General features: G+C 47.0%; 1 protein-coding gene across 1 annotated transcript; it reads right to left on the reverse strand.

Annotated features, from left to right (window-relative positions):
- Positions 1-10,984: 10,984 nt before the first annotated feature.
- On the reverse strand, positions 10,985-13,389 carry LOC146808953 (chemerin-like receptor 1). Its single transcript, XM_085615748.1, has 2 exons — positions 13,281-13,389; positions 10,985-12,323 (listed from the first exon to the last, which is right to left on the reverse strand). The coding sequence occupies exon 2, from the start codon at positions 12,299-12,301 to the stop codon at positions 11,114-11,116; it is 1,188 nt and encodes a 395-aa protein (XP_085471874.1). The 5' UTR covers positions 12,302-12,323; positions 13,281-13,389; the 3' UTR covers positions 10,985-11,113.
- Positions 13,390-13,637: the final 248 nt, after the last annotated feature.

The following is a 13,637-nucleotide window of genomic DNA, read 5'->3' on the forward strand; positions in this document are numbered from 1 at the left end:
CTCGTCTTCGGTAACTGATCACATTCTACTATTTTTGTACATGGTTTGGTCTCCCTCGAGAGCCCACTGTATTTTTGTGCTATTTACCTGTCATTTTTTCAAAGTATTAAGTGTATTATAACTATATCTCCGGTCAGGCGATATTGCATTGGGTTAGTGTGTGCCTGTAATAAAAAACTGTTTTTAGAACTACTCTGTCTGGTTCTTTTTCACTTAACCTGCACTATAAGATTAAATACTGGTGAAACAAGCTGCTTTACACTCCTCCGATACCAAGTCTGAAGGTTGCTCTATACAGCTACCACCTAGAGAGCTTTCTAAGGTTGTCTAAACCACTAAAAACACCACAAGGGTCATCTGGATTGGTTCAGTGTGCTACACTTGAATAGGTGTGCACCATATACCAAGCCAGCCTCCGATATTGGTGTGCAGCAGTTGGGATTCAAGCTTGCACGGTTTACCAGCTAATCTAGTCGTGGATTAAAACCATCACTAGCAATAGCCACATATAAAACTTATTATAGACAAGTAGGTTCTACTGAACTTACAGATTGGTTGTTAAGGGTCTAGCACACCCTTTCTCCAATCTTAGGATTTTTAGTTCCCACTAGGTTAGGTGGGTGCAACACCACACTACACCTATTTTGTCTTTTAGTTGGGGAATTCAGAGGGTCTCTGCCCGCAAGATACAGTGGCCTCACGTTCCAGGAACTGAGGACCCTGTGTGCCTCTAGAAAACTTAAGACAGGGAAAAGCCCTAGCACCAGCGCCTCTCAGAGGTGCTACTACAAGATGACCTCCAGAAGGCTGGTGGGTCAGAGGAGCAGGACAAGGTGGATGAGTCATTGGGGAGCGGGCCCTCCTCAACCCCAATGCTGACTCTGATCAGGAGGAGTCCAATGACTCCACCCTGTTGAACTCTAACCCCTAGGGAATAGTGCAGATGGCGCAGAGGGAGCTCCTAGAAATAGGCTCTCCTTCGATCTACCTGGGAGGGCACAGGTTAGTCAAAGGAAGACTAGGTCTTCCTCTGCTGAGTCCATTAACTCTGCAACTTCTGTAGGAACATCCACCTCAAACAAGAGGGATGACTCCATAGATAGGGAATACCAACGTATCCAACTTGAGAGAGTGAGACTCAGGTTCAGGCAGGATCAGTTGGCCCTTGACTAGGAGGCCTTATAAGTACAGAAGGATAGGAAAGATTTGGGACTATTGTACCATGGTGGCAGCCCCTGAACCCCTAGAATCAGGCAAGCCTCCTTTAACACTAGGAACCTGAGCAGGATAGTCCCGCCTCACCAGGAGAGGGATTACATCCACAAATGGATCACTGCTTTAAAGAGTGCCTGTAAGGTACAGAAGGTCCCTCAAGGGCAATGGGCAACTATACTGTAGCTCTCCTTTGCTAGCAAAGGAAGAGATAAGTTCCTCTCTGTTAGAGGGGGGATGCTGACAACTATACTGTCTTGAAGAATAACCTCATAGATGGGTTTGGCCTAACCACTGAACAATACAGGATTAAGTTCAGAGACACCCAGAAGGCACACAGTCAAGACTGGGTTGATTTTGTAGATAGTGCTATTATGGCTTTGGAAGGCTGGCTTCATGAAAGCAAGGTACAGGACTATGAGAGACTGTACAATTTGTTGATGAGGGAGCACATCCTTAAAATATTGTCAGAATCAGCTTTTGCATCAGTACCTGGTAGACTCTGATCTGATCTCTCCCCAAGAATTGGGAATGAAGGCAGACAAATGGGTTTGCACCAGGGTCAAACAGACAAACATAGGTGGTGGAGGTGATCAGGAGAAGCAGGATTCTTCTAAATCTCAAGATAAGGGTGGGGACAAAAACAAAGACAAGAAAGAGTCTTCTCAAGGCCCCCAAAAACCTGCATCTGAGGGTGGGTCCTAACACTCCAAAAAGGGCAAGAAGAAACCTTGGTGCTATGTTTGTAAGGTGAAGACCCACTGGACAAAAGATGCAGATTGTCCTAACCACAAGTATGCTACTACCACTGTCCCTAAGGCAACTTCACCCCCTAGCTCCAGCACAAGTGGTAGTACTTCCCCCAAGGAAGGGATTAGTAGGGTTAACCTTGGGTTCTGAGGTGAGTGCTGGCCTAGTCATAACTCCTACCCAGGCTGTCCTTGTCTGTGATGGTGCCATAGACATTTCTACCTTGCTAGTAAGTCCCATTAACTTGGGCAAGTACAGGCAACAGACTTTGCTTAATGGAAAGGAAACAATGGCCTACAGGGACACAGGTACCAGTGTCACACTGGTGATAGAGAAACTTGTGTCACCTGAACAGATCATATTGATCAGCAGTACCTAGTCACCAACGCTAGCAATGTCTGGACTGATCATCCCTTGGCAGTTGTGAATCTGAGCTGGGGAGGGGTAATTGGCCCTAAAAAAGTTGTATCTCCAGACCTATCTGCAGATTGTCTGTTGAGCAATGATCTAAAGACTCCAGCCTTGGTTGTAGGGGAGTTCAGGACTCATGCAGAGATGATAGGTATCTCTGCCAGTGCATTTGCAGTCACTAGGGCTCAGGCCGAACATCTTAGCACTAAGGGAGCACTGGATCCTTGAACAATGGACCAGCTAGCCCCCAAGAGAAGGAGCAGGAAGGGTAATGATGTATCCTTTCCCAAAACCTGCAGTGAGGGTCAGTGCCCTGGGGGAGATGACCCCAGTCCCTGTGAAGGAGCTGTCGCAGAGGAACTTGGGCCTGGCCAGGCAGAGTTCTTGGGGGCAGGGAGCCCTTCAAAGGCAGATCTAAGTTTGAGACAGACATCCTGCCCCTCATTGAACAACTCGGAAAGCAAACAGCTGCTGAAGAAACAGGGGTTGTCAGTGGATCCCACAGAATCTACTGGGAAGAGGGGCTCCTATACTCTGAAAGTTTAGACCTCAAGCCTGGTACTGCCAGGAGGTCATGGGACTCCCAGAAAAGCTCAGGGAAAAATTGGATGTCTTGTTATCCTGCCTTCTCTTTGCCTGCTGTGAGGTCCCACAGAAGGGGGATGGGTACAGCCCATTTGAACTTTTGTTTGGGCATCCAGTTATGGGTCACAGGTGTCTTGTTAAGGAGGGATTGGAGCAACCTCTCAAACCTCCTAAACAAGATATTGTGGACTATGTCCTTGGCCTGCTTTCACGTATAGCTGAATACATGAAGAAGGCAAGTAAAAACCTGGAGGCCATCCAGGAGCTACAGAAGGCCTGGCATGACCAACAGGCTGTACTGACTGTTTACCAGCCAGGACAGAAATTGAGAAGAAAGTGAGAAGAGTGAGCCTGTGGCCCCAGCAGCTCTCCAAGATAAGTGTTGTGGCCCCCACTCTACCCTTGAAGAGAAAGGTGAGGTCATCTACTTGGTGTACCAAGGCACTCCCAGCGGTCCCCACAGGGTACTTCACATGAACCTCCTAAAATCGTATGTAGATAGGGCTGACATGAGCTTGCTCAAGTCAACTGATGAGAGGCAGGAAGAAGAGAGTGGCCCTCTCCCTGAGCTCCTCTCTCTGAACCCTGTTGATGGGTCATTTGAAGGAGTAGCCTTGGCAGGCAACCTCACTACGCAGCAGCAAGCTGATTGCAGGAATATCCTTAATCAGTTCCAAGGCATGTGTTCCCTGACAACCAGTCAAACCACCTGGTGTACCCATAAAGTGGAAACAGCTGACTGTCTGCCTATAAAGAACAAAATTTACAGACAGCCTGACCATGTCAGGTAGCGTATTAGGACCGAGGTCCAGAAGATGTTGGCATTGGGGGTCATTGAGCATTTCGATAGACCTTGGGCTAGTGCAGTAGTCCTGATACCCAAACCTCACACCAAAGATGGCGAGAAAGAAATTAGGTTTTGTGTAGACAACAGAGGTCTCAATGTGGCACTAGGACTGATGCCCATCTTGTTCCTAGGGCACGTGAACTCATAGACACTTTGGCCTCTGCCAAGTTCTTGAGTATATCTGACCTGACTGTAGGCTATTGGCAAATCAGACTCTCTGAAGATGCCAAGCCGAAAACAGCATTCTCAACCCCTAGTGGGTATTATCAGTTCACTGTGATGCCCTTTGGTTTGAAGAATGCACCTGCTACATTTCAGAGGTTGGTGAGCAAAGTTCTCACAGGTCTGGAAACCTATAGTGCAGTCTATCTTGATGATGTTGCTGTCTTTAGTTCTACCTGGGAGGATCACCTGGTCCACCTCAGAAGTGTTCTAGAGGCCGTGAAAAAGGCAGGGCTAACTATCAAGGCCATCAAGTGCAGATACGGCAGAGCAAGGTTGTGTACTTGGGCCACCTGGTAGGTGGAGGCCAAGTTCAACTATTGGAGAGCAAAATCCAGAACATCATGGACTGGGTTTATCACACTACCCATACTCAGTTTAGAGCTTTCTTGGGCCTGACTGGGTGCTACAGAAGATTTGTTAAGGGATATGGGTCCATCATGACTTCTCTTAGTGATAACACATCCAAAAAAATCCTATAGAAAGGTTCTGTGCACAGCAAGCTGTAAAAAAACATTTGATGACCTGAAGCAGGCCATGTGTACTGCTCCCATTCTGCAGAGTCCTGATTACTCCAAAACCTTAATTGTCCAGAGAGTAAGGGGGGGGCGTAGTTCGCGAAGTAGCAATTCGCGAAGCTACGCAAAGTGCAGTTCGCACTACGCGAGCTACGCGTAGCACTTCGCGAACTGCGTAGTAACATGTTCGCACTGTGCAAGATGTTGTTTTCAATGATTGCACAGTGCGGACAAGCAACCGGCACTGTGCAATCATTGAAAATGGCATCTTGCACAGTGCGAGCTGTAGTTTTTCTGCTGCTCGAGTAGATTTTTACTCGAGCTGCAGCTTTCTCAATTGCGACCCCTCGCAATGAGAAACCTGACCTCCTCGCGTTGGGAATCTCGCCGGGAGGTTTATTTTCCATGCTCGCGATCGCCAACTTGATGTTGCTGATCGCGAACAAGGAAAAAGTCTCGCCGGGATGTCATTTTGCTTGCTCGCGGTCGCCAACTTGACGTTGAGGACCGCGAGCAAGCAAAAAATGACCGCAGCAGTACGCAAGACTACGCTACGCGTGTTCGCACTGTGCTACGTACAGTTCGCGTAGTGCGAAGTAGCGCGAACTTCGCAAACTACGCGAGCGTAGCGTAGTGCTTTGCCCAGGCCTACCAGACAGATGCTTCTGAGATAGGTGGAGGAGCATCCAGTAGCTTTTATAAGCAGAAGGGTGACCCCCAGGTAGAAACATTGGTCCGCTATAGAGAGGGCGCCCTTTGCTGTGGTCTGGGCCCTGAAGAAGCTGAGGCCATACCTGTTTGGCACTCACTTCATTGTTCAGACAGAATTTAAGTCCCTCTTGTGCCTTAAACAGATGAAGGGTGAAAACCCCAAACTTTTGAGGTGGTCCATAGAACTGGGAGTAACCATGCCAACACAGATGGACTCTCATGATATTCCACGTAGAAAATGAAAACTCAACTGGGCAAGGTAAGTCAAACCTCCTTAAATTTTGGGGGAGGGTGTAGGAAAGTAGGATCTGCTGTCATGGTTACCCTCACCTTTTGCTGGTGTCATACTGTTTTTCTGAGTAGTCTGACTGATCCTGCTAATCAGGACCCCAATCACCGTGCTTCCTTCCTAAATTGGCTATGGTGAGAACCTTGGTACATTCCTAATTGGCTGCTGGTGTACTCTAGTAAGTCCTTAGTATAGGTTACTAAGGTACCTAGGGCCTAGGTACACCCGGTTCCCCCATGATGCGGCTGCATGTACTATGCCACCCATAAATGACCCTTCAAACTCTGAACAGGCCTGCCATTGCAGCCTGTGTGAGTTGGGGCTTGCACCTCTCATAAAATACATACATGTCCTTAGAACAACACTGCACATAAAACGTCTAATTCACCGCTGTAGTAGGCCTTTCAGTCCCAAAGGCATGGTGCTCGGTTCTGAGTGTGAATTTACCCCTGCATGAGCAGAAAACCCCTACAACATTCAGGGTCCATTCTCCAAAGTTGTAAGTGTATCATCCATTACGATTCATGGAGGAGCCTCGTGTCAATATGCGATGAGCATCTCTAATCTGGCTTTAACAAACCCTGTCATGTTTGGTATAAAACATGTTGGAATCATACCCTCACACCGTGAAAAGAGTGGGAGGTATGATTCCATGCACTCTAAATCTCCTTCAGGAGGCCCTCAGTGTTCCCGGTACCAGTCTTCCAGATCCAGACAGCAAGCTAGGGCTGCCGCTGATCTGAGACTTGATTCTGCCCTCCTTTTGCTGAGCCAAGCTTGAGCAGGGTAAGGCAGAACAATAAGTATCCTGTCAGAGAGAGGTGTGGCCACTTCCCAGACAGGGTTTATTGTATTGGGACAGGGTGAGGGTGCTTGACAGCGCCACTCAGACTGCTTGCGGGGCACATTTGGTACCCTCCTTGCATAGTCAAACCATTACAAGGAGCCGCTGGCTACCGGGCGTTTAGGTGTGCTGCCAAGCTGGGGGCTGATTTCACTGTGGTGGGGGCTGATTTCGTTGATGGGGACCTGCATGTGCTTCTAAATAAAGAAAGCAAAACCAATGGTTTTAAGCACACGCTGGTCCCCATCAACGAAATCAGCCCCCATCTTGGCAGCACACCAAAACACCCGGTAGCCAGTCTGGCCCTGGTTGGCTCCCGCTCTGGCTTGAAACTTGACAAATGACATGGGAGTTTTCTACTAACTGTCCAACCCCTCCTCTGGGAGGGACCCATAGATCATCCTAACCCATTACTTAGGGTAATTAAGGGCTTACCTGAGTGTGGGTGCCTAGATTCATCGTGGAATTCAATTCAGATAAAACTCCTTGTCCACTTCAACTGTTTGGTCATTCTGACCAAGTCGTGCAGACCAAGTCAGACTGCCTGCATTAGACTTCACCTTTGGGACCGTGACTGTAACCGGGAAGACTCTGCCTGCTCCTGATCTCGTCGTTCTCCAAGCACGCTGCACCATCAGTGACCGTACTCCATACAGCTCCCTTCCAGGCCCTGTGGGCATCCAAAGACACCCGATAGTATCTCCCTCGGAGTGAAGGAGTCACTCCCCTGCATCCACAGGCACCAAAACACAGCTGACCGATTGCTGATCATTGTCTCCTACCGGGTTGGTAACACAGGAGGTGGTTTTACAACTTCCTGTCTGCACTGTTTTTAGACCGAGTCTGAGGCCAGGATCCCTCATCGACACCGCTGTAACCGAGTACCTGTGCAGCGCGTCGGTTGGCCGTTGCTAAGGCTGGGCGACTCTCGTCTCCGGAGATTTTCAGGTCCTGTCGAAAGTCTTATTTGATTCCAGTAGGCTCCCCAGCTTGCTTGGGGCCTATTCTGACTTACTTGAACGTGGTGAGTCTCTTGGACCTTGCTGATCCCAACACTGTACCTTTTTGTCTTCTTCCACATGTTTCTGTTGCCAGGGCCTGCTGGTGCTCCCGCAGGACACCAAACCGCTGGATATCGACATCCAATGTAGGACAGCTTGTACACCGTTAACGGTCATCCCCAGCTCACCTGGTCCATGTAGCTGCAGAGACAAGGGCACTGTCAACTCTCCTGTAACAGCCGACACTTGACTCCCGTGCCTACTGGTCACTCCTGAGTGACCTAGACTCTGTTGCCTCTAGTTACAGGTACTCTTCTTCTTGAATCCACCCTTGGATTCCTTGGGACTCTTCCAACGTCTTCGCCAGGAGCATCTTGTTTGAAGTCCTGCATTGGGGTCTACGGCGGTTCCCGATGTCACTTCGTACGTATGCACCCAGCTTCCCTGGAGCAGGTAACCCGGTCTCCTGAGTATCCACGGGTGGGGTATTTCTTGAACCATCAATCTTCAACAGGGTGTCTTCCTAGTCCTCTCGAAGGGTCCGTTTGTCTAAGAACTGAAACTGTGACTTCCCCATTAACTTACCTTGAGCACGCGGTCTTGTATTCATTTAGTACACGGCCTCTGTGTGGTTCCTGGGTCCTTACCTTGGGTGTTTCCTTGGTCCCCCAGCATTTCTAAGTCTTCTGGGTCCACTATCAACTGTGGTCCCTAGTCACACGACATTATTTTTGTATATAGTTTGGTCTCCCCGGGAGCCCACTGTATTTTCGTGCTATTTACCTATTCTATTATCAAAGTACTGTGTGTTTTGTAACTATATCTCCAGGCAGGAGATATTACATTGGGTTATTGAGAGTCTGTAATAAATAACTATTTTTAGAACTACACTGTGTGGCTCTTTTTGCACTATGAGATTACATACTGGTTAAACGAGCTGCTTTACACTCACCCTACACTAAGCCTGAAGGCTGCTCTCCGCAGCTAACACTTGGAGAGCTTTATAAGGTTGTCTAAACCAATATAAACACTATAAGGCTCATCTGGATTCGTGCAGGGTGCTACAAGTGAATAAGTGTGCACCATATACCAAGCCAGCCAACATTTGCAAATTTACTTTTTCATTCGAAGCCAATGTGGACATTTTTCTGACACAGAGTCACAGAGATCCTTTTATTACTTGCAGTTCATAAATTACAATCCCACTGTAAGAAAGTGAGCTGTGAACTGTTATTAAAGACCTGCATACAACCTGCAAGATGTAGGTTAGAATGTTATATGTTTCCCCACTCTTTCATTATCCGAATGTTGCTAAAAGGAGTAAGAAATATATTCTTATTTATACAGCCAACCACTTTTGTACGCTTTACGGGGCATATTATCATCGGCCAGCGATAATTATCGCTGGCCGTGCTTAGTGATAAATTTCTTATCGCATGCTATCGCTGGAATTTATCACCCTGGTAGCACGTTATTAACAACGCGTTTCTCCAGGGTGATAAAAAAATCACCGTTTTGCAGGGAACATCGCTGGTTTTCCAGCGATGTGCCCTGCAAAACGGCGATAACCTTGCTGATAACGACCCTGTGGTCATATCAGCATAATCCACCCCGTATGTCAAACATAGGTAAGTCAGGATTTTAGCAGACGTTAGGTTTTGGTGAAGACTGCTGTTTTCGCCAAAATCTAACGTCTGCTAAAATCCTGTGGTCTGCCTTGTAAATATCGCGATGTGAACATCAGCGATATTTGCAAGGTAGTCCATCCGGGGTACTCCCAGTGACGCCCACTTTGCATCTCATTAGAGATGCAAAGGGAGGCGCTGGGAAAAAGGGTCCTAACATGCGATTATGCATGTTTGCACCATCTTGTAAATAGGGCGATAGTTTTATCTTCACTTTTTTGGCTTTTTAAGCCAAAAAAGCAGAGATAAAGCCCTTGTAAATATGCTCCTACATTCTGAGTCTGTGTTTCCCTAGACCAAACAGTCTTAAAATGTACCGCCTATTAGTATCGGTGTCACGTGACTCCTATACCTTATACATCTCATTGTCTTGTGTAACATTTCCTATTGACTCATTTACACACGTATGATTCATTGGCTCTGTATAATGTGTGTTTGATGTGCGTGCTGTGACATCCTACAATTCATGTGAGAGAGGGGCTATGAAGAGTTGAGGGGCACTGGCGGCCGTATGAACATGAGGGAGTGCTTGGAGAAGGAGGTTTTCGAGTTGGGATACACCAACAAAGATGGTTGCACTTGCACCACATGCTCTATAGCCGGCCCTGTTGCCACCATAAACACATCTCACCAGCATCATTTAGCCATGCTAGTTACAACGTATTTATCATTGTATTAGTTCTTCTACAAACCAGGTGATGTCCAGCAATCGTGCATGGAGCATGAAGGTGGAAGGTTTCCTTTGCACTCTCCTTGCCACACTCCTGTTTGGCTCACACTGAGAAAGGAACCACCTCCTTCTCCTTTCACTGTCTTCCTAGGACATGACGTGGTTTATGTGTCCCTAACACGAATTGCTGCTGTCGCCCTTGGGTGCTACAACCTACTGAACATTCCATGTGAGTCTTGTATAATTTTATGGGTCCTTTAAGGATGAATGGGGCATATTATCAAGACAGGCGATAAAACTATTGCCGCTTTGGCGGCAGAAAACTGCCGCTAAAACGTCGATAATGGGCTTGATAATATGCTCTATAGAATTCCAATTGAATTTCAGGTTAGATATGAAGGACATCTAACATGGGCTTCAATTGGAGTTCCATAGAGCATATTATCAAGCCCATTATCGCCGCTTTAGCAGCAGTTTTCTGCCGCTAAAGCAGCGATAATTTTAACGGCCTTTCTTGATAATATGCCCCATAGACCCCTTAAGGCAAGATGCCAAATGGAAGCAATGGGAGTTATCTGAGCATATGGGGGCAGATTTATGAGCCCCTTGCGCCTCATTTACGCCGCCGCTGCGTCACTTTTGCGCCATGCTGCGGGGTATTTACAACGTGATGCATCTGGGAGATGCGTCACGTTGTAAAGCCCTGCGCCAGAAGTAGGCGTTCCTGTGCAGGGGGGGCGTTCCGTCGCAGGAACGCCTCCTAAAAGTGGCTGAGTGAAATCTACAAGATTTCACTCAGTCACTTTTGAGCCCATGCTGCGTCAAAACCCTGCGCCTGCTTGAAGCAGGCGTAAGGATTGACGCAGCATTGTAACGATAGGGCACCCCCGAGCCTTGCTGGAGCTGCGTCGCGCTTGCGACGCAACTCCAGCAATGCGCCACCCTTACGCCATCAGATGCATCACGCATCTGTTTATCCTTGCGCCACGATACGCTGCATTGTAAATGAGGTGCATCTGTGGTGACGCAAGGGTGAACTTGCGTGACGCATCTTTCCTGGCGCATCCCTGCTGATTTGCAGGGATGCGCCAGGAAACATAAATCTGCCCCTAGGTACTTTATTTTTACCACGTCTTATCTTTGGTAATTGCTCTGCACCCTGCAGTGGAAGTGAAGACTATGATATGTCCAAAAGATAATCTTGAAAAACAAATCAGCCAATACTCAGCCATAAACACATTGCAACATTTCACAGTTTTAATTTTGTTGGTTCCCACAACTGAGATTGCATTATTCCCACTAACCACAGTTGGCCATGTTAAGTTGTGTTCGTAACCTCATGCATGTCACAATGGGTTCCTAAAGCCCCTACACAACAGAGTCTTCTTGGCTAGCTCCCCCACTGAATGTACTAGTTTGCAGATTCGTTGATTTCCCCAATGTGGTGGATTTGGATTTGGTAGCACCATCCGGATTTTCCTCCATGTTATCCTCAGTGAAGGCATTTTGGAACACCGTGAGGATGGACATGCGTAACGTCTCCCTAAAGTTATGACCCATGAAGACGTACAATATGGGGTTGATACAACTGTTGATGTAGGAGAGGCTGGAGACAATTGGCATCCCAATGATCCTTACTTTGTTATTAAAATTTGCGGATACCTCTAGGAAGGAGAAGATGTGGTATGGGAGCCAGCAGAGAAAGAAGCACATGATAACAGCGATGATGATTTTGAAAGGTTTGCTGGACGTTTTCATACGGCTCTTATTTAACCTAAGGGCAATAATAGTGTAACATATGACAATTATCAAGAAAGGGAAGAGAAACCCAAGCAAGAACCTTGCTAAAATTACAACTTGTTGTGTTTGCTGCCCCTGGACACGCTGAACGTGACTGCTGAAGTTATCAGTCAGTCCATAATTGTTGTAGCAATGTATAATGGTTCCATCCGGCTCAGCAGGACCAGTGGTCCGGAAGAAGAAGTATGGCAAACTGACCACCAGAGCAGATGCCCAAACAACGCAGGCTACCAATGAGGCAAGCCTTGGTGTTCTGTGGTTCCGGGACCACACAGGCTTTGTTACTGCAACACAGCGATCAACACTGATCACACTTAGAAAGAAAACACTGGCAAACATGTTGAGAAACAGAACTGTGCTGCTGAGCTTGCATGCAAAGGTCCCAAATGGCCAGTGGAAGCCCATTGCGGTGTAGGTGATACTAAGGGGCAGGAAGAAGGTAAAGATGAAGTCGGCGATGGCGAGGTTCAGGAACCACACAGTGTTGACCGTCCTCTTCATCTTGAAGCCTGTTATCCAGATCACCAGGCCATTGCCCGTCACCCCCAAGAAGAAAGCGATTGAGTTAAGTAGCATGGAAAAAAGGTGCACAGTCTGATCCTGCCCTTTGGAAGGTGGTGGGTTTTCTTCTCCGAAGGTAATATCCTTATAATCTTCGTAGTCTAATGTGGTTGACTGTTGGAGGACCCATGAGTCGTAGTAGGATGGTGTCAATGTGGATTTCATCTGTGACATTGATAAGGTCGTAATCTTCATCTTCTCCAGTTGCTTTGCTTTCCTGAAAAGTACAAATAATATAGTTAATTTTAGGATGGGAGAAAAATACCTTCCTACACTTAGGGGCATATTTAAGAGATCTTTGCATCATGCTTGCACCACGCAACCTCGTACATGCGTGACACAAACCTCTAAGTCATCTTTTTGAATGCACACAAAGCCACTGTGTGTGGCTTTGAATAGTTTTAAAAATATGGAGTAATGCAACGCAGCGCAAATCACTACGCTGCATTACTCTGTGCAAGTGAGGCATTCATGAGCATTGCAGTGGGCGTTCCTACGATGCAACTCCTATGTTTTTTGATGCATTATCAGATTTACCAAACCTGGTAAACCTTGGAATGCTCCAAAAGGTTAGCAGAGAGGGCTCTTCGCTGTTCCGATTTTGTGTTTCCTCAACCCACTTTCTCGCACTGCTTTAAAGCGTGACATGTTAAAATTTTTAAAACGGAAATTGCACTATCATTTTTAATCATTGTTAGCTTGCTGTTTTTTAAACTGGCATCTTTTGATTACTGAAAAATTGCTGCCTAAACGTCTGCACACTGCGTAATGTGCACATTCTTGATCGAGGGATAAATACTGCCTCATTTTCAAATTGGCTGCCATATTGGGGGAGATTTCTTACCTGTTGGCCTAATGAATACAAAAGGGGCGCTGGGACGTCCGCGCAGCGGTTAGCAGAGAGGGCTTTTCGCTGTTCCGATTTTGTGTCTCCTCAACCCACTTTCTCGCACTGCTTTAAAGCGTGACTCTTCACATGTTAAAATTTTTAAAACGGAAATTGCACTATCATTTTTAATCATTGTTAGCTTGCTGTTTTTTAAACTGGCATCTTTTGATTACTAAAAAACTGCTGCCTAAACGTCTGCACACTGCGTAATTTGCACATTCTTGATCGAGGGATAAATACTGCCTTATTTTCAAATTGGCTGCCATATTGGGGGAGATTTCTTACCTGTTGTCCTGCTTTTGGCTGGTGATCTCGGATGCTCGACCCAAGCGGACCCGGTTGTAGGTGGGTCCGCATTGCACCTGGGCTGACGTGTCAGTGGGGGGGCGTGGCCTAATGAATACAAAAGGGGCGCTGGGACGTCCGCGCAGCAGGTAGCAGAGAGGGCTTTTGGCTGTTCCGATTTTGTGTTTCCTCAACCCACTTTCTCGCACTGCTTTAAAGCGTGTCTCTGCACATGTTAAAATTTTTAAAACGGAAATTGCACTATCATTTTTAATCATTGTTAGCTTGCTGTTTTTTAAACTGCCATCTTTTGATTACTGAAAAACTGCTGCCTAAACGTCTGCACACTGCGTAATT

This window comes from Triturus cristatus, chromosome 7 (assembly GCF_964204655.1).
Source record: "Triturus cristatus chromosome 7, aTriCri1.1, whole genome shotgun sequence".
In the NCBI taxonomy this organism is placed as follows: domain Eukaryota; kingdom Metazoa; phylum Chordata; class Amphibia; order Caudata; family Salamandridae; genus Triturus; species Triturus cristatus.